Below are 24,371 nucleotides of genomic sequence, written 5' to 3' on the forward strand. Positions count from 1 at the left end.
GGGGGGGAAGGGAAGAGGAAGATTTTCTTCCTATTATTCCTTCTCTTTCTTTTCTGAGTCTCATTCCGTAAGGGAAGTTCTCCCTCAACTCGAATTTAAATCCTTACCCCTATAATTTAAAACCCATTGATCTTGTTTCTGAGGGACAGCTCACAACATGTATTAGAATTGGAGTTCAGAAGACCTGAGTTTCTATTCTGGCTTCACCTACAAGCTGTGTGGTCTTAGTCAAGTCATTTATTTTCTCTGAGCCTCACTTTCCTCACCTGTAAAATGAAGATCATAACTCTTCGTTATCTGACAGGATTATGGTGAATTTCAAAGGAGATAATGAATGTGGCTGAGCTTTGTAAAGTCTGAAGTGCTTGCAATTAAAAGCTATTGCTTACTGATCACCACAATCATCACTCATTACACTTTTGGCAGGTATCTGAAAATCCATTCTCATGCTGAGTGGGCCTGCCCTATCCCAGAAAGTTGGGGTGGATGGGGGAGAACTGGGTGGAGAAGGAGAGCGGAAGTCCTTAAACCCCACCAAGCCCCAGATCCCTTCCTGCGGTGCCTAACCGTCTCAGGCCAGACTTCCTGCCTCATTAGTTCATACTGAAAGCTCATATACAAAGTTTGGCCAGACCGAGGCAAGAAAGGGCAGCACTACACCCCCCCCCCCAAACCCCCGGGAGTCCAGCTCCACTCTCTGCTATCCTTAGGCTTTAACTAATTGAATTGGTCCTGCCTCCATACATTTTTGGGGGGAGCACACTGCTTTAGGAAGCAGAATGTCAAAGTGTCCCCAAAAGAACTCAGGGAGAAGGAGGTTCCACAAGCATTTATTAAATACATAGGAGGCAGTGTGGTACAGTGGAAAGAAACTTGTTTCTGAAATCAGAAGACCTGGGTTCAAATCTTAGTTCTGGCATTGATTACCTGTATGACCTGAGGAAAGTCACTTAACCTCTTTAGCTTCCGTTTCCTCATCTGTAAAGTGGGGAGATTGGACTAGGTGATCTCAGAAGTCCCTTCCAGCTTGAGCTCTGTGATCCTACCATGTGTTAACCTCTGGGGATATGAAGACAGTCTTTGCTCTCAGAGAGCTTACTACGTTCTTGGGTGTGGGATGGAAGGTGGCAGGCAAGGTGTACACAGATGAGTAGATACAAAGTAAATTAGGTTTGGCGCTAGCAGCTGGGAAGACTCAGGGTAGATCTTGCGTAAAAGGTGATGTTTGAACTGAGCTTTGAAGAAAGCTAAAGATTCCAAGAAGCAAAGATGAGGAAGGAGGGCATTCCAGGCAGGGAGTACAGCCTGTGCAAAGACGTGAAGGTAGGAGATAGAATGTGATGTGTAAAAATCAGCCTGAATGGAGTGCGTGAAGGGGAGTAATAGGCAATGAGCCTGGTTGTGATGGTTGCTTCCCTGCCTGGTGCTAAGAAAGACAAAGGGCTTGTACTGTTCATAAAATCATCTCATTAATTTCCCCATTCACATCACTACTATGATCAGGGCAGATTAGCTGACTCTCCTTCCCTCCTCCCCACCTCCATTCCAGGCTGCACGCCGTCCTTCAGTAATATCTTTCCCATTCAGAGCTACCAAGAGGCTCACTAAAATCTGATTTTACCTGTAGCAAAAGGTTGGGGGGAGACACAGTGCCTCTGTCCCTCATCTCGAACGTCATGAGGCATAGTCCTATAGCCCAGTATCCCACACAAAGGGGTTGGACAGCAACCTTGTGGGGAAGAGCTGAGCAGATGGAGATAAGGGTGCTGGGGCCAACCCCCAAGGCCAGGTGACATCTCCATCCCCCTTCCTATACTATTCTTACCAGAGGAACAGAGAAGCCATTTCTTTTTCTCCACTTTGTCCCCCTGAAGGGGAGAGATACCCTGTCCTTGTACTTAGCAGGTAACCAGCATATTCAGGTCCTATTAGATTGCTATTGGGTCTCCTGGGATGGTGATGGAGGTAGTGGGGGCTGAGCTAGGGAAGGAGTACAACTGTTTCATTTTACAGATGAGGAAATTGAGTCCCAGAGAGGTTAAGATTCTTCTGCCTGGGGAAGCCCGTGCATGTGAGGTTGTGGGGCTAGGTTAAACCACGGGGTTTGAAAGGAGTGGGGGACACAATTCTGGATCCCTCTCTCCTCATATCAGTGCCCAACATCTCTACTCCCTTGAAGATTAGAAAGAGCTCTTAGCCTGGGTAATAGAGTCGCAAATCCAGAACTGTGAGGGACCTCTGAGGACATTTAGTTTGTCCTCTTTTTATAGTTGGGGAAAAATGAGGCCCAGGGATATTAAATGACTTGCTCAAGGTCATACAGCTACTGAATGTCAAGTGAGATTTGACCTCGATATCTCTGACTCTAGAGCCACCCTTTCTACCCTGTGCCATGCTTTTTGGGAGGGATACCAGGGCACAGAGTCTCATTCTATGCTTTCCTTCAGTCTCTGCCCATCATGTTTCTCCCCTTCTCATCCTGGATATACCATCCTCTTCCCCAAATGAGGAGGGAGAGTTGCCATCTTTGGAGCAGAAGCAGCTGGGGTAGGAGGTTCCTTTGGCTAGAGTTTTTGGGCGGGATCCTTGCCCAACTGCAGGGAAGTTTTTCATGGAACCCGGTTTCTTTCAATCTGTGCCCTCTCACCCATATTTCATGGTTTGAGAGCTTAGACATGGAAAGGAATGGTTTCAGGGTTGGTTAGGGTTGAGAAGACTGAGAGGAAGCAAAAAGAGGGAGGGGCTGGAGGGAGCCAGGGCCAAGGAAGACTATGGGATTTGTATGAATGAGGCTGGCCAGGAAGCAATCTGGGGAAAGATATGAAGGGCTAGGGGAGTAGGAGGAGGATAGGAAAGAGGGACAATGTAGTATAGTGTGAACATGGTATAGTGGGAACACCACCAGATCTGGAGCCAAAGCCTATGGGTTCAAATCCTTATTACCTGTGTGACCATGGGCAAGTTACTTCCTTTCTCTGAGACTAAGTTTCCTCATCTGTAAAATGAGGGGGTGGGTAACTCCAAAATTCCTAAATTCTTTCTTCTAAAATTCCTTCTTCAGTTTTGATAAATTTTATTTTGATAAATCCAAGTAAACACCCAGTCACATTAATGACAAAGTAATTTGTTTGTTAGATGAGGTCCCTCCCAATGATATCCTCTGATTCAATGGACCTCACACCCCCTTCCCTACCCCTATTCCGGCACCTAGGGCTTTCACTCAGAAAGCCTCTCATTCCATTGCTCTAGCAGAGCTCTTGTTTTCAGAGGTGGAGCTGCTCCAGTCCCTGGTGGGACTTGTGGAAATCTGAACTTTGTCTGGCTCACAGGGAAGGGCTTAGGGAAAGGAGCCCCCAGAGTTGGTTGATTGGGTGACCTAGGCCGGAGTTTTGTTATTGGAGATGGGGAGTCACCTCCAGATGTCTGGGGGCCCATATAAACTGAAGCAACCATACATTCTGTGCAAGGAGGTCAAGGGGAACAAGGCTCAGTTCCCCACCTCCAGCCCCCACAACCTTTCAACTACCAGGGCTAGTAGCCTCTAACTGGAAGGGGGCTCCTCAGAGGCGTCTGAATGAGTCAGGAATTCCTGACTGAGGCAGTGAGTAGGAGCTTCAGGTGTGGAGTTAGGAGAAGAGTGATATGGAGCAGAGAAGGGCACGGGTAAAGAGACCCTGCTCAGGAAGGGGCATGGCAGGGGGTGGTGAGGAGCCAGGCCAGACTCACAGAAAGGGGGAGCTTTTAGCTCCACCCCAAGAGGAGGGGCTGCCTCAGACCCCACCCAAGATCTCCATCCTCACCCATCTCCAGTCTGAGGATATAAAAGCCTCTTTCCTAGCCTCTTTAGGTGGAAGAGGAGGAGAATAAAAGATGAGAGGTGAGTTCTTGGGTCCCTGTTCTCTTCAAGGACAGGCTGGAGGAAGAAGGTCCAGAGGCAGCATGTTGTAGTGGATAATGTTCTGGCTTTGACATCAGGTAGATTTAGATTCAAATCCTGCATCAGAGTTCTACTAGCTGTGTGCCCTTGGGCAAGTCACAAACTCTCTGAGCCTCAATGTGCTCATCCTCAAAATGGGGATAATAGTAGCACCCACTTCGTGGAACTATATGAAGATCAGAGGAGATAGCAAGTGTTTTGCAAACCTTAAAGTGCTATATAAAGATAGGCTAAAATATAGGAGGTTCCCACCCAGTGGGCTAAGGGAGGGATGGGGGTGGAGGGCAGGAGCTAGGTTCTAGTCTTGGTTATGCTACTAATCAATTGGGGAAAATTGGTTGTCACTTTCCCACTCTGGGGCTCATTTTCTGACTCTGTAAAATGGGGCCAGGGTTGGGGGTCGGGAGAGGTGAGTAGACTAGAGAATCTCTCAGTCATCTTCTAGCTCTTAAGCCTTACGCTGATTCTGGGGCAATGCTTTCTCAGCCCCACATGAGGTTTCTAATCCAGCCTATGGGGGAATGGGGGTGTTTCTTACAGAGATGAAGCTGTTCCTGCCCCTCACAGGGTTCCTGATTGCATTGATGCTGCCCCCATTGTTGGTGGGCACCTCCCCTGGTAACTGACAGAATTGGGGGAAAGGATTCAGTGAGGAGGGAGAGGGGAAGGAGGGAGGGGGGCTAGTTGGAGACCTCGAGGACTTTCCCCTTCTCTAGGACTTCTTAGGGTGGGGAGAGAGGGGGTGATGGGGTCACAGGCAGAAGCAGAGAACTGAATCCCCAGATTGGGGCAGAGGGGTGGGTTGGTGGCATTTTTTGGCGGGGCTAGATACATGACCAGATACGTGGCCTGATTCCCATTTCCCTCTGGATATCTGGCAGCCAATGGTGGGGAGATGAATGACTCTGTGGTGCTGAGCAGCATGGCGGAGGCCAAGAAACTGGTGGACAAAGCCTACAAAGATAGGCGAGAAAGGTGGGGACTGTGCCCCTGTGACAGTGTCTTATAGGGAGGGCCTACTGAGGGCGGGAAGTTTCCAAGGCCGGAGTCTGGTTATGGGTCTGTTTTTCTGAGTCATAAATGTTGGGGAGTAGCGGGTAGGCGTGCAGGGTCTCCCTTGGGTTATCCTCTGCCTTAGTGCAGAATGACCGCTAGCCTAGTTGGATGAAGATCCTATCTTGTTTGCAAAGCTCTCCACCTAACAATTTAAGGACCTATTTAGGGGGAAGCATCCAGGTGCAGTAAAAAGTGTCTGATTTGGACTCAAAGGATCTGGGTTCAAATCCTAGCTTTGCCACTTGCTACCCGTATGCTTGTAAGACTTTGTGCAAGTACCTTGATTTCTCTGGGTCTACTTCCTCAAAAAACCAGGAGGTTGTACTGGGTGACCCCTGAAGTCCTCACTAGCACTAAATCTTTGATCTTATCGCCCCACTCCCAGGGAGCGAGGGAGTTAGGGAGGCCTTTCCTTGAAATTTTTCCCCTTCTTCACCCTACGTTTTCCCTCTTTTCCTCCTCTACCTTGAGCAGAATTAAGCAGAAGATGAGGAGCGGGACAGCAAGTGCCAGGGACCTCATGTCCTTTATCAAGCAGCCAGTGGCAGGGACCCGGACAGCTGCTAGAGCTGCTGATTACCTGCACGTAGCCTTGAATCTACTGGAGAGGAAGTTTCGCCCATGGCACAGGGGACCCTTCAACATCACTGGTATTTCCCTGAACCAGCCTTACTGACTTCAGACCTCCCAGGACTTTGCTGTGTAGGGTTCTGACCCCATTCCTACCTCCTAGCAGTCCTTGGGAGCTGTAGGGTGAGGGTGTGGGCAGGAATTGGGTCAGGGAAGGGAGACCAGTGCCCCTAGCCTTTTTCACAGCTCTGTTCCCTGTCACTTCAGATGTGCTGACCCCTCCCCAACTGGAACTCCTGTCCAAAGCCAGCGGCTGTGCCTACCAGAATGTAGGCGTAAAGTGTGATGACAAGGACCAGTACCGTACTATCACAGGACAGTGCAACAACAGGTGGGAGACCAGAGCTTGCCAACCAAGACCTCATCCTGTAGTTACAACCTGTCCCTCCCCTGTTCCTCCCTCCCCACAGCGGGTGACTACTTCTTCAGGAGAGCCCCAGGTCCTACCCAATGATGCATAACTAGGCTGCCCTAGATTCCTCCTTCCCTAGCTCAGCCTCCCTAAGCTGCCTCTGTTCACATTACAGGAGGAGACCCACCTTAGGAGCATCTAACAGAGCCTTTGTACGCTGGTTGCCTGCTGAGTATGAGGATGGGGTCTCTCTCCCCTTTGGCTGGACAAAGGGGGCAAAGAGAAATGGTTTCCCTGTTCCTCTGGTAAGAATTGGGTGGGTAGGATGATGGAGATGTCATCTGGCTCTGAGTCTTCCTGAGATGAGCTCCACTAACCTCATTTCCATAGTCCCTGAGCCCAAGTTCAGACAAGCCCAGTGCCTAGTCTCTCTCTAATCCTTCAGAGAGGCCCCTGTTTATACTGATGGGACCCTCAGACCCTGGGAATGGGGATTCCTGAGGAGCTTTCAGAAGCTCAAAGATGGGATGACTTGCCTCCTTTCATTGCTTCTCATTCCATTCTCATTTTTCTTTTCCTTTACCTTCTCATTACCCATCTATCCTGCTCTCTCCCCTGCAACTCTGAACTAGCTGGCTTCTGAGGTCTCTTCCAGCTTTAGAACTATGAGGTGTGTGTGTGTGTGTGTGTGTACACATATATATGAGTATGAGGATGGGGTCTCTCTCCCCTCTGGCTGGGCAAAGAGAAATGGTTTCCCTGTTCCTCTGGTAAGAATTGGGTGGGTAGGATGACGGAAATGTCATCTGCCACTGGCTGCTTGATAAAGGACATGAGGTCCCTCTACCCTAATACCTTTGCCCTTTCTCACCTTTTTACAACACCCCTATCTTCTCTCTCCTTCCTCCTCTCCTCTGCCCTCTTTCTTTCATTCTCAACTCTAGGCCCGAGAAGTCTCCAACAAAATTGTCCGTTTCCCCAATGAGAAGCTGACACAAGACCAGGAGAGAGCTCTCATGTTCATGCAGTGGGGCCAGTTCATTGACCACGACTTGGACCTCACCCCTGAGCCTGTCCTGACCGAGAACTGTGAGCACACCTGTGAACAGCAGCCAGCCTGCTTCCCCCTCAAGGTACTGGCCTAGGAAATGAGAAGTTTGTAGGTTGTAAAAGGATATTAAAGACCTAGAGCAGGGGTTCTTAATCTGGACTCCACAGGTTAAGGCTCCTCTGGATAAATTTCAAGAGGTCTATGAACTTGGATGGGAAGAAAATTTACATCTTTATTTTTACTGACCTCTAGCTGAAATTGAGCATTTCCTTCAATTATTTAAAAATATTATTCTGAGAAGGGGTCCTTAAGCTTTACCAGGCTGCCAGAGGGGTCCATGACACACCGAAAGGTTCAGAACCCTTAATCTAGATTCTAGATCAAATCCCACACTTACAGATGAGGAAACTGAGACTTGTAGAGTCTAAGTAATTAGCCCAAGTTACATAAGAAGTAAATTCCTGAATTTGAAACCTGTTCACCTGGTTCCAAATATCTTCTTTTTCCTGATGCCATTAAACATCCCTTTCTGCATCTCTTTTCTTCTCTCTTGGAAAAAAGTGGAAAGGGAAAAGAAGAGAGAATGATAACGAAGAGAGGTTTCCAAAGGGCCACTCTCCTCAACAACTTCCCATTTCTGCTAATGGAGGGCCCTTTCTCCTCTTTCCTGTATCTCCCTTCTTATTAAATGTATTTAGAGAAACTCAGAGCCAAGACTTAGCTTAGAGAGATGATCTGACTGGATGTGGGGAGAATGGCCTTCGAGTCTCATACTTCCTCCTTCTGCCCCATCTACTCAAGGTCTGCTCTGATCCTCTGAGCAGTGATAGAAAAGGGTTGTATGTGTGGGGTGCACAGAACAAGAGGGAGGAGAGATGGGAGATGTTAAAGGGGTGTTTCCCTCTAGCTATAGGTATTAATTAGGCCCCTTTCCCTGGAGGGAACAGGTGAAAAACTGAGCAACCAAGATGGTGATCATTTTTGGTAGATTGTAAACTCCTTGAGGGCAGGGACTATTTCATTTTTGTCTTTGTATCTCTGTGCCTATTACAGTGCCTGGCATAGGATGGTTGCTTAATAAAGGCTTGTTGATTGATTGTTGCTTGATTAATTGGGGACTGAGAAAGGGTAGCCCCTGATAGAGTCTCAGCCTAACCTTACCTTTCTTTTCTTCAGATTCCACCCAATGACCCCCGGATCAGCAACAGGAATGACTGCATCCCCTTCTTTCGTTCCTGCCCAGCCTGTACAGAGGGCAACATCACCATCCGCAACCAGATCAACGCACTCACTTCCTTCCTGGATGCCAGCATGGTGTACGGCAGTGAGGACCCCCTCGCTCGCCACCTCCGGAACAATTCCAATCAGCTAGGACTGTTGGCTGTGAACTCTCAGTTCAAGGATAATGGGCGGGCCCTCCTGCCCTTCGACAACCTCCACGACGACCCTTGTCTGCTCACCAACCGCTCTGCTCGAATCCGATGTTTCTTGGCAGGTCAGGAGGGGTGGGTGAAGCTGAGAGTTCAGTTCCCAACCACTGTCCTAGAGATCCTAGCTCCAGGGGTCATCTCCAAAGAATGTGTTTATCTGTGGAACATCACTTACTCAGGATTGCATTATAGGCAATCTGTGGCTTTCCACTTTCCAACTGGACATTTTTTGTTGTGCCTACCCTTCATGACCAGAGATCTGCAACCAGAATTGCCAAATGATGGCGTCAGTCAGAAAGAGATTTCTTAATGGAAAAGTGCTTAGCATGGTGTCTGGCACAAAGTAAGAGTTATATAAAGTTAGCCATTATTATTATGATCATGCCATTTCCTTCTCTCCCCCCCTTCCCACTATTGCCAACTGAACAGGGCAAAATCAATTAATTAACAAATATTTTTGAGGCCCTACTACGGGTGATGTTATGAAGTCAACAGGCAGTAGAAGGGAATAGATCCTGGGTAGCCCATATAAACTTATTCAAGTGAGCAGACAGTCAGGGTTCCCAAAGTCATTTTCTTGAGATTTAGTGCTGGGAGGTACCTGAGAGATCTTTGAGTCCAGGGATCAGCAAACTATGGCCTGGGCCAAAATTGACAGCAGCCTTTTCGAATGGCCCAAGAGCTAAGAATGATTTTTAACAGTTTTAAATAAAACTTAATTGTATTTTAAAATGTAAAAATCATTCTTAGCTCAGGCTCCGCAAAAACAGGCAGCAGATTTGGCCCTTAGGCAGTAATTTACTGAGATCACCCCTCCCCCATCTTGTTAAACGTCCTCTTTTTAGAGAGATGTGGGGAAGGGAAGTGGGTTTTTTCAAGGTCACACAGGTGGCAAAGCTGGGGCTAAAAGTCATGTCTGGTGAACTCTAAATCCAGTGTGTTTTTCCATGATACCATCCTGCCTCATCCTGGGGGAAGAAAGGGAATAAGCATTTATATAGTACCTACTATGTGCCAGGCACTGTACTAAACACTTTACAAATATTATCTCATCTGGGCATTTACCCATGTCTCCTCCAGGTTGTAGACATTTAAAGGGAGTCTCATCATGTTGAATTTACTTCCTACCCCCAAAAGCCAGGCTGCTGGCACCTGGGGGTCTGTCATATCCTTCTGGGATGTGGGGTGGGGAGAAGTAGTCATAGCAAAGGCTTTCTCTAGTCTTTTTGGGGTCCTAGTATTGGGTTTATTTAGCATGGACATAAAATGAGCTGGAGAAGGAAATGGCAAACCACTCCAATATCTTTGCCAAGAAAACCCCAAATGGAGTCATGAAGAGTTGAACGTGACTGAAATGAGTGAATAACAATATATTTTAATCTGGTTCTGGTGGCACTTAGGGGTATTGCTGGGCACATGCAGCCATTTTGACACCTCTGGTCTAAAGAGTACTGAATATGGAGTCAGAGGACCTAAGTTCAAAACTCAGCTCTGCCACTTTACTACTCGTGTGACCTTGAGCTTCTCTAGATCTCAGTTTTCTGTTCTGTAAAATGAAGAAGTTGTACTAATTGACTCTGAAGTCCCTTTCAGCTCTAAATCTATGATATATGGCCACAGAGTTGGATGTGGAAGAAGTCAAGTGTCTTACCTCCATCCAGCTTCCCACCATCATTCCCAGAGCAAATTGCTGAATCAGAATGTGTTTGTGTGGATTGCTGAAAATTAATATGAATGGCTAACATATATTGTAACTTCAGGTTTACAAAGCACTTTACATACATTATTCTATTTGATCCTCATAATAGCTCTATTAAGTAGACTCTAAAATATTCTCCTCCTTTCATAGATGAGAAAACTGAGGCTCAGAGAGGTTTCCTTCCTTGCCCATGATCATACCTCTAGTTAAGGGTCAGGGGCAAGGACTGGATCCAGGTCTTCCCTGATTGCTAGTCTAGTCTCCTTTCCCCTATTCTATTTATCCATGGAGCACCTACTCTGGGAGAAGTACTTGGCTAGGCATTGTGGGAGACCTATGAATGAGACTTAGCTTTTACCCTTAAGTCTAATCGTGGAGATAAGACTCATGAACAGATCCTTAAGAGTGCAAGGCAGTGAAAGAATGCCAGAGGATGGCATAGATAATAGGTACTGAGGAGCTTAGAGGGGAGAAAGGTTGCCATGTATTGGGATGACCAGCTGAGACTTCATGGGGGAGGTGGGGCTTCTGCAGATTCTCAGAGGGTGGATAGGTTTGGGATAGGGACAGGTGGGATACTACATTCCAGAAATGAGGCCCAAGAAGAAGGAGGAAAGTATGTGTCTAAGGAGAAATGGATTTCTCCTATGTTGGTGGGACTAGAAAGGTGGGCAGGTTCATAGCGACCCACAGTTTACGAAGTGCTAAAGGGGTCTTGAGTGGAAAAAGTTTAAGAAGCCCTGGTCTAATCCCTCCATTTTCTAGATGAGAAAACTGAAGTCCAGAGAGGTGACTGATTAGCTTGAGGTCAAGCGGCTAGCAACTGGGGGAATTGGGTCCTATTAAATTATAGAATCCTTGAATGTCAAAGCTAGAAAAGGCCTTAGACCTAATCTAATCTCTCCATTTTACAGAAGACAAAACTGAGGGCCATGTAGGAAAAGGGTCACACAGATAGTAAACAACCAGAGCAGTGATTTCCTGACTGAAATCCAATGCCTTTTTGGTTTCTCCAGGAGACAGCAGGTCCAGTGAGATGCCTGAGCTGACATCTATGCATACCCTCTTCCTTCGGGAGCACAACCGGTTGGCTACATTGCTGAAGCGTATGAATGCTCAATGGAATGGAGAGAAGCTGTACCAGGAAGCCCGGAAAATTGTTGGGGCTCTTATCCAAGTAGGTATTTCTGGGACCCACTAGAACCTAGAAGGACATTGATTCAAGCTTAGGCAAGCCCCTCCTCAATGCCTTTCCATTTCACATTATAAGCCATTCCTTAACAAATTCAATTCAATCTAATTTAACAAACACTTATTTAATCTCCTACTATGTGTAGAGCACTACACTACATACAGGTGTGTAGAGATGTATACTAGACACTTGGGAAGATGAAAGCTGAAGTAACTGATATTCCTTGTCCTCAAGGAGCTTTGCTTAGTACAACCCCAATAAAAACTCATACATAATTAGTGTGTTAGAAGAGGTGCCCAAAATACTACTGGAGGCCTTCTGGGTCATTAGGGGGATCAGGGACTGTTCCTCAGGGATTGTGTTATAAACACTCTCCCAATTCCTTAAACTCAGATAGATATCATTGAGGGAGGAACTCCTCTCCTGTCAAGAGTCCATTGAATCTCTGAGGCATCAGGGATGAGAAGCTATAATTACCCTGAAGGATAGGAGTTGCTAGGGAAAAAGAGGTTGCAGGGTAGGAAGGGACCGGGGAACCAGACTCCTTTGTGTGTCTTTTAGATCATTACTTACCGAGACTACCTCCCCCTGGTGCTGGGGCCAGCTGCACTGAGGAAGTATTTGCCTAGTTACCGGGGCTACAATGATTCAGTGGATCCACGCATTGCCAATGTCTTCACCAATGCTTTCCGCTATGGCCACACCCTCATCCAGCCCTTCATGTTCCGCCTGGATGCTCAGTACCGCCCTACCGGGCCCAACCCTATGGTCCCACTTAGTGAAGTCTTCTTTGCCAGCTGGAGGGTTGTGAATGAAGGTAAGCAGGTTTCCTGGACCCTCTGCTATGGGAGGGAGGGTAAAGGACAATAGGATTATGAAATCATAGATGTAGATCTAGAAGGAGCCATATGATCCCATTCTTTCATTTTATAGATGAGGAAAATGAGACATGGAAGAGTAAGATACCCAAAGTGGGTCACAGGAAGTAGGCAGCGGAAGCATCATTTGAACTCAGGTCAGAGAAGGAAATGGCTAACCACTTCATTATCTTTGCTAAGAAAACCCCAAATGGGGTCATGAAGAGTCAAACACAACTGAAACAACTGAACAGTATTCCAAGTTTAGTGATTCCCTCTGTTGTATTCCCTCTCTTATAGAAAAGACACTGATTTGACAGGGTAGGAGGAGAAGATTCAGTAGGAACGAGACTGGGTCGTATATCACAGAATTACAGACTCAGAGTTAGATGGGGCCTGAGAGGCCCTCTAGTCCAACCTCCTCATTTTTCAGTCTTTGGGTTGTTTCAGTTGTGTCTGACTCTTCATGATCCCATTTGGAGTTTTCTTGGCTGAGATATTGGAGTAGTTTGTCATTTCCTTCTCCAGCTCATTTTATAGATGAGGAAACTGAGGCAAACAAGGTTTAAGTGACTTGCCCAGGGTCACACAGCTAGTAAGTGTCTGAAACTGGATTTGAACTCAGGAAGATGAGTCTTCCTGACGCCAGGCTTGTTACTCTGTGTCAAATGGCTCCACCTAGCTGCTCGTGGTTGAACTAGAGGACCTCTAAAACCCCTTCAAATCTATAATGCTATTCTATTTCCTCAGCTGTGTTCTGTAGAGCCCTGCTGGTCCATTATAGTATAAACGGGGTTCTAGGAGAATATTTGGATGATGCTGATATTTCCTGCTCCAATGGAGTGTGAAAGGGAAGGATCTGGCCCAGGGGTGGGGACCCTGCGGCCTCGAGGCCACATGCGGCCCTCTAGGTCCTCAAGTGCAGCCCTTTGACTGAATCTAAATTCACAGAACAAATCCTCTTTATAAAAGGATTTGTTCTGTAAAACTTGGACTCAGTCTAAAGGCCGCACCAAGGACCTAGAGGGCCACATGTGGCCTCAAGGCTGCAGGTTCTCCACCCCTGATCTGGCCAGTGAGGGCCCAGTTCTAAGGAGCTTTCACAGTGTGCTCTGTCTTATGCAGTCACCCATGTGGATGGGATAAGCCTGCTACTAGAAGTGTGTGATAACATGGAGCGCAGGGGCCTGCTTTAGAACACATGCCAGTATTCTGTGACGTGTTCCTGTCTGCTATTGCATGGAAAAGAAGAGCTTTTTGATTGACTTTTGAGCAGAAGCAGTCTATATAAAAGGCAAATTGTTCTCTCTCCCTGGCTGCATGCCAATGAGGACATAGTGCTGTAAGCCTCCAGGTAGGAAGAGAGGCCTCAGCATTTTATCTCCCTTTCCAGACCTCCTCACTACCTGAAGGCTAACATTTCATCCTCCTCACTGTAACGTAGCCAGGAAGAAAGAATCCTGTCGTTAATGAAGGACTTTTGCATATACTCAGTTCCACCTCAGCAACCAATCAGAAGGCTCCTCTTGACTACATAATAAGCACAGGGCCTTGCACATGCTCTGAAGTGGGGAGCCAGGTTCCTGGATTTCATGTCACCAGAAACATCCAGAAGCAAGTAGAGGGTCCATATGGGTGATTACATGAGAGGGAGCATGGTGTATGTGTTCCCGGGAACTGGGCCGTCATTGGCCAGACCCCCATAATAATATTGAATATGAATTTATATGCATGCCAGAAACACTTAGGATCACAGATTTAGGGGGGATTTAGGTGGTGATTTAGTCCAACCTCTTCCAGTAAAGGCCCATGAAGGTAGGTACCCTGCCCCCCCCTCCATTTGTGCTCTTCAGGAAGAGGATGACAACCTGTTAGGAATTTTGTAGAGGGGATTTTCAGACAGGTATAGTTTTGCAACAGATGGCTCTGAGATCCCTTCAGCCTCTAAGTTTCTGTGAGGCAGTTGGTAGCAGAACTAGAATTCAAACCCAGGCCTTCTAGTTCCAAATCTAATGATCTTTTCAAAACAATACGTTGCTTTCTCATTTTTTTTAACCGCATCATCAATTTCATTGGGATAAGAAACTCTTGTTGAGGGACCACCTCTACCGATGCAGGTTAGCATCTACTTTTCAACTTATATTAGTGTTGCCTGGGGCATTTACCCAGGGTCAAACAGCCAGTAAATCAGAGGTGAGGCTTATATCCTGAGTTCCTGGCTTTGAGGCCAACTCTTTAGCTACTGTACCATGCTTCTTATTATTTATAAAAATCGATGTAATTTCCTCTATTTTGCTCCAGAGTGTGACTGAATCCAATCTAATCCAATCAATACTTATTGAGTACCCACTAATATGCAAGACACTGTACCACCCACCAGATATGCAAAGACAAAAGGAAAATCAGTCCCCGTCCTTAAAAAGCTTAAATTCTACTGGAGGAATACAACATGTGACTAGAAATTAAGTACAAAACAATTTGAGGAGGGAGAGAGCACTAGATGAATAGATCAGTAAAATTAGTTGAGTTTTTTTTTTCAAATTAGCCTAGCAAAGGCTTCCTATAGGAACTCAGCACCTGAGCTGAGTGGTCCCTTTGGCCATTAATATATGTCAAGTCCAAAAGTATTCTCTGACTGAATTAACTTGGAAAACCCTGCTTACAGACCTTTTCCTGAAAGGATCTCAGAGTATTTTCATTCAAAAGATAGCAATGGATCTGTAGTCAGAGCCTTGGGTTCAAACCCCACCCCTGCCACTTACTAGCTGTGTGATCTTGGGGAAACCACTTAACTTCTGGGTCTCAGTTTTCTGATCTCTAAAATTAAGGAACTGGACTAGAGCTGAGGTTCTTAATTTTTTTGTGTGTGTCATGAACCCTTTTGGCAGTTTGATGAAGCCTATGAACTCAGAAAAAATACCTTAAATGCATAAAAAATTACATAGAATTACAAAGGAAACCAATTAAATTGAAATACTATTATCAAAATAAACAAGTTCACAAAGCCCAGGTTAAGAACCCCTATACTAGAAAGTCTCTAGATTTTTTTCTGGCTCTGAATCTATGGTCCTATGATCTTCCAATAAGCAAATATTTATTAGGGATGTGCACTGATTGAAACAGTGTATGTGTGTGTGTGTGTGTGTATGTAGGGTAGGGTAGGGAAGAGGTAGAATGGGGAAACAAATTGTTAGTAAGTATAAGGCATGATTCTAGTCTTTGGTCAAGGAGCCTACAATTTAGCTGCTGAGATGCCACAGATACTGATCAGTGCTAAATCCTAGTGGAGTGGTGCAAACAGTGAGGGAGCGAAGGGAGCTTGGCAGAGGGCATGGTCGCTTTGGGCTAGGGTGGCTCATGTGAGGGAAAACACAACAACTGGTTATATCCCCCTTTGAGCTCCTCTTGAGGTTTTGGTGAATCTGGCATGTGGGGGACCTATACTATGATCCCACTCAGTGGGGTGTTCTCTCACTCCCAGCAGCTAAGGTTATAGCACTCTCTTGCAATTCCCAGGTGGCATTGATCCGATTCTCCGTGGCCTCATGGCCAACTCAGCCAAACTGAACAAACAGAATCAAATTGTGGTGGATGAAATCCGGGATAAGTTATTTAAACAGGTCATGAGGATTGCACTGGACTTACCTGCTCTCAACATGCAGCGCAGCAGGGACCATGGCCTCCCAGGTGAGAGGGCTTGCCCAATATCCTTCCTAGTTCCTATTCCAGCCCCATCCCTATCCCCGTGTCTATCCTCATTCCCATCTCATCCCCATTCTTGTCCCCATCCCATCTCTACCTCCAAACCCATCTCTTTTCCCAGATCCATCCCTATTCTCATCTCGATTCAAATCCTCAACCCCAGCTCTATCCCCAGATCCACCCTTGCCACCAATGGCATCAGGCACCAATGCTAAGACAGCCTATACGATGGTTAATGTAAACTTCAAGGCCCTAGGCCCTCCTTTTCCTCTCTGTGGCACACCGTCTCCCTCTGCCCTTAAGGTGCCTCATGCTATCTCCCTCTCTCTCCTTGTCAAAACCTGCTCTTAGGAAAGGATCTGATATTAGTTAATTATACCTAAGTCTGTATAAGTTTCTATTATTGGACTATTGACCTATTAAATTCTTTTGACTCTCTTAAAAGAATCTCAGACATTAATCAGATACTAGGAGGACATTTTAGGGGGGCAGAAAAGGCTGTCCCTATTGCTATTGAAATTATCTCCTAGAGGTGGCTCACATGTAAAGCCAAGTCCAAACAATACCGTCTAATAATGGTCAACGTTTATATAGTGCTTTCAAGTTTGCAAAGCACTTTACAACCTTTACCTCATTTTATCCTTACAACAACCCTGGGAGACAGGAACTATTATTATAGTTGAGGAAACTAAAGCAGATAGATGTTAAGTCATTTGTCCGGGGTCACACACAGCTGGTTTGTGTGTAATGAGGGCAGTGGGGGAGGCCAGATTTGAACTCAGGTCTTCCTGACTCCTGGTCCAGTTCTCTATCAATGTGCCATCTAGTTGTTTCAAATAAAGTATTTCAGCACTTGTTCATGCTTAGATCTTAAGGCACAGACACAATGATATAGTTGTTGTTCAGTTGCGTCTGATTCTTCATGACCCCATTTGGGGTTTTCTTGGCAAAGATACTGGAGTGGTTTGCCATTTCTTTCTCCAGCTCATTTTAAGGATGAAGAAACTGAGGAAAAGTGACTTGCCCAGGGTCACACAGACTGTAAATGTCTGAGGCTGGATTTGAATTCAGGAAGATTAGTCTTCCTGACTCTAAGCCTGGTGCACTATCCACTGAGCCACCTAGTTGCCTAGTGATAGGTAAAAGAAGGAATGGAGGACCCCTAAACAGAGATAGCAAGTCATTTGCAGTCACTCACATGTCATGGGTATATGTAGTTTAGGGTGGGAGGCTAGAGCAAGGACAGATGGCCCCCAAGTCCTCCAGCCTTTCCCCTTTCAGAAAACCCAGATGGCCCAGAGACCCACATGAGGTCCTGACCCCAGTAGATGCTGGACAAAGCACACTGAGTTCCCCATCCCCCTAAAAGAAAAAAAGCCTAAAAAAAAAAGAGCCTGCTTTGGATGAAAATGATCCCCAAGGTCAGTCCTGAAGGACAAGAAGTCCCCAAAGGCAGTTTGAGAAGAGAAAGGGGCAGTCCCTCGAATTTCCCCAGGATCATTTATTGGATTTAGAGCTAGAAGGTTCTCAGAGGTTTTCTAGACCTACTACAGTTTTGCAAATGTCAGTTTCTACAAAATTCTCCACCTCTTCATTTTGCAAATGAGAAAAGCTGGGCCTAGGTAGGTCAACTGATGAGCCTGAGGCTATACAGACAGTCAATCACAGATATAGAATTCAAATCTAAGTCATCTGACTTCACACCCAATATTTGTTCAAGTGCATATATGTGAGACTCAAGAAAACTGGTTTTTTTTTTTAACAGTTAGGTTAGAAGCTACCTTCTTTTTTTCTGGTTCTATTCCACCCCCCCCAACTTGCATCCCCCACCTCTGCTTTTCTGAGTCACCACTCTGCTGATTGGTTCCTTCCCCTTCCTCCAGAATAGAGGTTGGGGGTGTATGAAGACATGCTATTAGCAGGGAACAGAGGTAGTCATACAGAAACTCCAAATGCTTCTCTGTAAAAAGGCCCCAAGATGGACCAGGGGTGCATTCCCTGGCCTGACTTCCACCTATCTGTCTTTAGCTCTTGAAATATCTGTCCTCTTCCCCTCTCAGCCCCTAGCTCTGTTGACCCTTTAGGGAGTGAAAACCCATTCCTCTTTAGTGGGCTAATGGGATTAAAAACACACAGGGCTTTACTATGCACTTAAAGAGGAAATAGTAGGGGCAGCTAGGTGGTGCATTGGATAGAGCACAGGCCCTGGATTCAGGAGGACCTGAGTTCAAATCTGGCCTCAGACACATAACACTTACTAGCTGTGTGACCATGGGCAAGTCACTTAACACCATTATCTAGCCAAAAACAAAACTAAAAAACAAACAATAAAATGGTTTAAATCGGGGGCGGCTAGGTGGCACAGTGGATAGAGCACTGGCCCTGGATTCAGGAAGACCTGAGTTCAAATCTGGCCTCAGACACATAACACTTACTAACTGTGTGACCCTGGGTAAGTCACTTAACTCCGTTGCCTAGCCAAAAAAAAAAAATATTAAAAAAAAAAGAAGAGGAAATAGTGAACATTAAAGCAAAAGCCACAAAGTGCATACTGGAAAAAGAATTTGGAGTCTGAAGATTTGGGTTCAAATCCTGACTCCTTCCATTTACTTTTTGCATGAGTCATTTTTCTCTAAATCTCATTTTTGTGTTATATAATGAGATGACTGGATTTGGTTATCCAGGTTCCTTTCCAACACTCAATCCTATGAACCCAAACACTGAGAAGCCTTTCTGAGCATAGTGCCTCTTCCCTCTGTATCTTCAAGACAGGGAAACTGGGGGCAGTGAGAATATAACATGCCTTATGTGGTCTTTCCTGATAGATTTAGAGGAAGGGGTGGGGAACCTGCCACCTCGAGGCCACATGTGGCCTTCTAGGTCTTTGGGTGTGGCTTTTTGACTGAGTTCAAGTTTTACAGAACAAATCTTTTTATTAAAGGAATTTATTCTGTGAAGTTCGGATTCAGTCAAAGGGCTGTACTTGAGGACTTAGAGGGCCACATGTGGCCTTGAGGCTGCAGGTTCCCCACCTCTGGCTTGGGGGCTGGCCTGCTTAGGGGCTGGGGCAGGTTCTACTTCCAAGAACCTTTCCTTCCTGCAGCCCAGGTAAGGCTCACTATGATGAGCTTGGTGTGGTGACTAGAGAGCACGGGAGACCCAGGTTCTGATCGGTACTTGTTAGCTATGTGACTCTGGGCAGCTCATTTACTATCTCTGAGCTTCAGTTTCCACATCTGAATTAGGGCTAGTAATAAAGGTATTACCTTTATTCCAATAATAAAGGTATATACCTTTATTCCAATCCAAAGGTTTCACAAACCTTAAAGTGCTTTACAAATGTGACTTATTATTATGCGCTCCATACGAAGTAAATCCTGCTACTCATTGACCACCTGTTCCATTATGTTCTCTGCACCTCTGCCCCACTTTCCCTATAACAGGGTATAATGCCTGGAGACGTTTTTGTGGGCTCCCTCAACCCAAAACAGAAGGTGAGCTTACCACAGTGATGAAGAACCAAGAAATTGCCAAGAAACTGATGACTCAGTATATCTCCCCTGACAACATTGACATCTGGATGGGCGGCGTGGCAGAACCGTTGGAGCCCAACGGCAGGGTGGGGCCCCTCCTGGCCTGTCTCATTGGGACCCAGTTCAGAAAACTCCGAGATGGAGACCGGTGAGGAAGCTTGATATTTCGGGAGAGACTTTGGTAGTTATAGCCCATGATGGTGTTAGGGCAGAGTGGGGATAAGAGAATGGGGCTTAAATCTGGGGTCTGGTACTGACTCACCGTGTGATTGTGACCAAGTCACTGAATCTCTCTGATCCTCAATAACCCTTTCTGTGCAAAATGGGAAAAATCACCCCATCTCTAGTTACCCAGCCTGGTGCTGAGGTTAGTGACTTCACAAGGAGGGAAAAGTCTTGAGCTTCTTGTAAATCAAAGATTCTTTAAAGCCAGACTTTGGTGCAGCACAGAGCGAAGTCCTAGAAAACCAAGACTGAGGAGCAGCAGGGATTAGTGGATAAGATTCTGCTCTAAGAGTCAGAAAGACCTGGGTTCAAATTCTACCTCAGGATTTGATACTTTCTAGCTGTGTGACTGTGCAAGCCACTTGACCTCTGTTTTACTGTTTTCTTATCTGTAAAATGAGGGGATTGGACTTAATGGCCTTCTAAGGTCCATTTCAGCTCTAAATATATGATCCTATGACTTGCCTGCAGGGAAGCTGTAGATCCAGGAATGAGGGAAGCTATTTTGAACTCTAATAAGGGAGCAGAGACTCTGCCAGGCAGCATGTCAGGCCCTGGCATAGATAGTGCTTTATAGACCCAGACCTTTACACGTTTTTGCGTCAGCTTTTGTCTACTCTGATTCAGAGAGGTCCTGGTTGAACTTGCTCTGACTTGTCGCCTGGGTCCCCCTACACCAAATTGTCCCTATATGTAGGAGGAATGGAAGGCTGAGAGGGAGTGAGCCTCTTGCTCAGATTAGGGTAGGGTGAGGGATCTCGCTAGAGTTCTAGCATCCTTCAGCACGATGGTGCTTTCATCTCATTCCGGGACAGGTTTTATTGGGAGAGTGCTGGGGTGTTCAGCTCACAGCAGCGCCAAGCGTTGGCCACTATTAGCCTGTCCCGCATCATCTGTGACAACACAGGCATCACCTCGGTGCCTAGAGATATCTTCAAGGCCAACAAATATCCCAAAGATTTTGTCAACTGCAGCACGATTCCTCAGATGGACCTCTCAGCATGGAGAACCAAGACAGAGTAGTTGGGTAGGTAGATTCCTCTCTGTGAGACTGATCTGGGAGGAAGGGAGACTTTGGGCTTGGAGAAGATGCTTTCAGTGCCCTTCACCCCCACCCTTTCCTCTCAGGTACAAACCTGCTCCGGTGGTACTGAATTGCTAATGGTGTTCACATGTGGTTTGTGTGTATGTGCATGTGGGGTCTTACTGTATTCTGCAATCAAATAGAAATTGTTTTGCACGTACCCAACTCACCTCTGCCCATTCCATTTGGATAGTGTAATTATGGGCTTGAAAAACATAATCAATTGTGCATAAACGAAGAATTAAGTGGGCTGTGACAGAAGGTTTGAGGGCCTTGCCTCTAAGCAAAGTGCTGGATGGGAAAGTCCATGGATTTTGCGACGTCTCTTGGCTGCTCAGATACGCATGTTGTTTGTTTTTGGTTTACTTAGGAATGGTAGGTTCTGGGCTTTATTCTGACTAGATATGGTAGATAAGCTTCTCAGTGGAGTTGGTTGGGGAGGCCCAGGTATTCAGGTTCACTGGCTGCTTTCTCACCCAACTTTTTTAAATTTTATTTTTTATTATGAGCTGAACAGTTGTCAACAAATGCAAACATCTCAATGTACAAAGAAGAAAAAAGGAAGACTATGTGAAACCACGTGCTTCTGTTCGATAATTTTTTTTTTAAGTCTTACTTCTGATATTTGTTTTTCCCACAGGAATCTGTCCTCAGCCTCCTCCCCTTAGGGACTAAGGAAGTCGAAGAGGGGAATCTCCATCCCTAGCTGAAATTGTCAGGTGTCAGATCCCAATAGGACTAAAGGCCCCAGGCCCTGAGGCCAGAGAAGGATTTGGCAGTGGCTTCCCCGGCCATTGGGAAGAGAAGCTGTTTTCCTTCTTTGACCTGAATGGCCAGGTTGAAATTGTTCCAGGCTTGCAGCTTCCCAGGAGGCAATTTCTCCTCTTGGACCAGGAAACAAGGATCCCTGTCAGGGAAAGGAACCTGGGCCAGGGTGACTGAGATACACCATCTGCTTCTGCTGTCAATAAAGTCTTTTTGAGAGGAGGGCTGGGTTGTCCTTGTCTGTTAGAAGGGCTACTGGGGATAGGGCTGGAGCCTCTGTAAAGAAAGGCCTCTGGGTTTAATAAGACTGCAATAAACTCTAGAGGTTCACCTGAAGCAGCAGAATGGGAAAGGGGCACTGAAGGGCCCTATCTGGAGAGATTCCCAAGGCAAAAGGGGCTAGCTTGGCAGCCTAAATAAGACCTGTTTGTAGGAGTCCTGGGGCCAATTCAGGTAAAAGGGAACTTCTCTGCCATGACTCATCATTACCAAATAGCATGGTATGTAAAGAACACTAGATTAAGGATGGGAAAACCTGGCTAGCTGTGTGACCCTGGGAAAGTCACTTTACTTCTCTGTGGCCCACTTTCCTCACCAAATTTCAAATTCTATTATAAAGCAGAAATCAGCAAATCTATTTGGCAGTAGTTAGACAAGTAGATCAATGGGACAAACTAGGGAACCAGATTCAGATGCAATCAAACACAAATTTGATAAACTCAGGAACACAAATCACTGAGAGAAGGACCTGCTGGGAAAACAGGTTTGTAGAAATTAGATTTAGACTAACATTTTACATCATTTACAACAGTAAGTTCCAAATGGATATATGGCCTAAATCAATTAACAAGTATTTATTAAGCATTGTGGTAGGGCCACCCAAACCTTAACTGCTTCGATACTTCCCATAATATTTGGGCTCTAATTCAATATGCCTTCTTTTGTATGTATGAGTGTATGGTTTTGTTTTTCAGAATTTTGTAACTATAAGGGTTATCCTTCCTCACTTTGAGGAATGTAAATGAATCAACATTTTTGACATGTCTGCATGTGTACATAGCAATATTCATAAGTAAGACCTTTATTCCTCTGTTCCTCTTTTTGGATATAAGCCTATTCCCTCCTTCCCCTATGGAATCTGAGTCAGCATTTCATATTTAAAATTTCAAGAGGGTAGGGAAAAAGCATAAGGACCTCTATAAGGCCTTTGAGTCCTCCCTTGAGAGAATAACCTAAAGTCATGCTCTTTGCACTTATTGGATAATTGGGATATATCCTGTAAGTGTTACTTATTCCTTGCTTTTTGCATTTACCCCTATAACTAACCAAAAAAGTTTCTCCCATTCTTTTCAATAACTTTACAGATAAAGTGTCCACCTGGACCCAGTTGGTCCTATGGTACCTCAAATCATAGATAAGACCCTCCATGACTTCCTTGTTAGGAAACCTTAGATAAATCAGGAAACATTTCACTCTTCAGTTCTCATCTCTTTCAACTAGCTACTATATTTAAAGATCCCTGATCTGGAAGTTGAGATAATTAGATAACACTTTGCTTCACCCGTCACCATCTTGGAATCCCTGAAAAAGAGGGAGCATCTCTGACACACATCAATATGAGGCTTTGTTTATACAAAAAGAGAACTCTGCGAAGGCATCTTTGGGATTGCCATACCACCAGCCCACTGTGGATATGAATTTGGAGGACTGCAGCATCTCGCTTCTATTTCCACTCCTGCAGACCTTAGTTAGATACAGAATCACATTTAGTCAAATTTTTTTGGACATGTAAATCTTGTGTGTGGGTTACTTTGCCCCTTCCCTAGTGCAGATACCAAGTAATCACTTGTTTGAGGCTTTTGTTATCAGAGGAAGGTTTTCAAATGGGTAAGATAAACTGATCAAGTCTCATCCTCATTTTTAAGGTCTTTGAACTCAAGGAGCCATCCTTCCAATTGCTAAAGAAAGAGTTCCTAATTTAAATGCTTACAGTATGACAAACACTGTACTGTATTTTAGGGATACAGAGGCAAAAGTAAAACCACTTTCTGTCATTGAGGTGCTTACGATCTAGCTGGGGTAATAAATATGTACAGAAATAGGTATTTACAAAAGAGATACAAGATCATCGGGGGGGGGAAGGAGAAGGCACTAGTAGCTAGGGGATAAGGAAAGACTTTGTGTAGAAGGTAACTCTTGAATTGAGTCTTGAAAGAAATCAGAGACTTCCTGAGGTAAGGAAGGAGTGTGATTCTAGGCATAGAGGCCAGTCATTGCAAAGTCACAGAGATTGGAGGTGAAGTGCTGTGCATGAGGAAAAGCATGAAGAAAAGTTTGGTTGGACCATAATGTTTGTGAAGGGAAGTAATATATAATAAAACTGGAAAGATAGGTTGGGTCCATTTTGTGAAGGAGTTTAAATGCCAGGCAGACATTCACATGTGATCCTAGAGGTAATAGTAAGCCACCAGAGTTTATTAAGTAGGTGAATATCATATTTGGGGCAACTGGGTGGTGAGGAAGATAGAATGCCGTGCCTGGAGTCAGGAAGACTCATTTTCCTGAGTTCAAATCTGGCCTCAGATACTTACCAGTTGTGTGACCTTGGGCAAGTCACTTAACCTTGTTGGCCTCAGTTTGCTCATCTGCAAAGTAAGCCGGAGAAGGAAATGGCAAACTACTCTAGTATCTCTGCCATGAAAACCCCAAATGGGGTCACAAAGAGTCAGACACTATTGAAAAACAACTAAACAAAAAGAATAGGTAGAGGTGGAAAAATAGGTTATGATAGGATAAAAAAATTTCACAATTCTTGATCAGATAATTGGAACAATTGTGGGAGACAGCAAGAGTAAGCA

General features: G+C 45.5%; 1 protein-coding gene across 1 annotated transcript in view; it reads left to right on the plus strand.

Moving 5' to 3' along the window:
- LOC114049088 (myeloperoxidase-like) overlaps positions 1 to 21,735 on the plus strand; it is a 29,461-nt gene extending 7,726 nt beyond the window's left edge. Inside the window, exons 2-14 of the mRNA XM_027870277.1 lie at positions 4,478 to 4,555; positions 4,819 to 4,912; positions 5,468 to 5,643; positions 5,831 to 5,954; positions 6,151 to 6,280; positions 6,920 to 7,108; positions 8,203 to 8,521; positions 11,172 to 11,332; positions 11,909 to 12,164; positions 15,721 to 15,891; positions 19,350 to 19,587; positions 20,480 to 20,691; positions 21,389 to 21,735. Coding sequence (XP_027726078.1) covers positions 4,478 to 4,555; positions 4,819 to 4,912; positions 5,468 to 5,643; positions 5,831 to 5,954; positions 6,151 to 6,280; positions 6,920 to 7,108; positions 8,203 to 8,521; positions 11,172 to 11,332; positions 11,909 to 12,164; positions 15,721 to 15,891; positions 19,350 to 19,587; positions 20,480 to 20,687 — 2,144 coding nt within the window. The 3' untranslated portion in view covers positions 20,688 to 20,691; positions 21,389 to 21,735. The remainder of the gene's footprint in view (positions 1 to 4,477; positions 4,556 to 4,818; positions 4,913 to 5,467; positions 5,644 to 5,830; positions 5,955 to 6,150; positions 6,281 to 6,919; positions 7,109 to 8,202; positions 8,522 to 11,171; positions 11,333 to 11,908; positions 12,165 to 15,720; positions 15,892 to 19,349; positions 19,588 to 20,479; positions 20,692 to 21,388) is intronic.
- Positions 21,736 to 24,371: the final 2,636 nt, after the last annotated feature.

Source organism: Vombatus ursinus, unplaced genomic scaffold (assembly GCF_900497805.2).
Source record: "Vombatus ursinus unplaced genomic scaffold, bare-nosed wombat genome assembly UNPS02014797.1, whole genome shotgun sequence".
NCBI lineage: Eukaryota > Metazoa > Chordata > Mammalia > Diprotodontia > Vombatidae > Vombatus > Vombatus ursinus.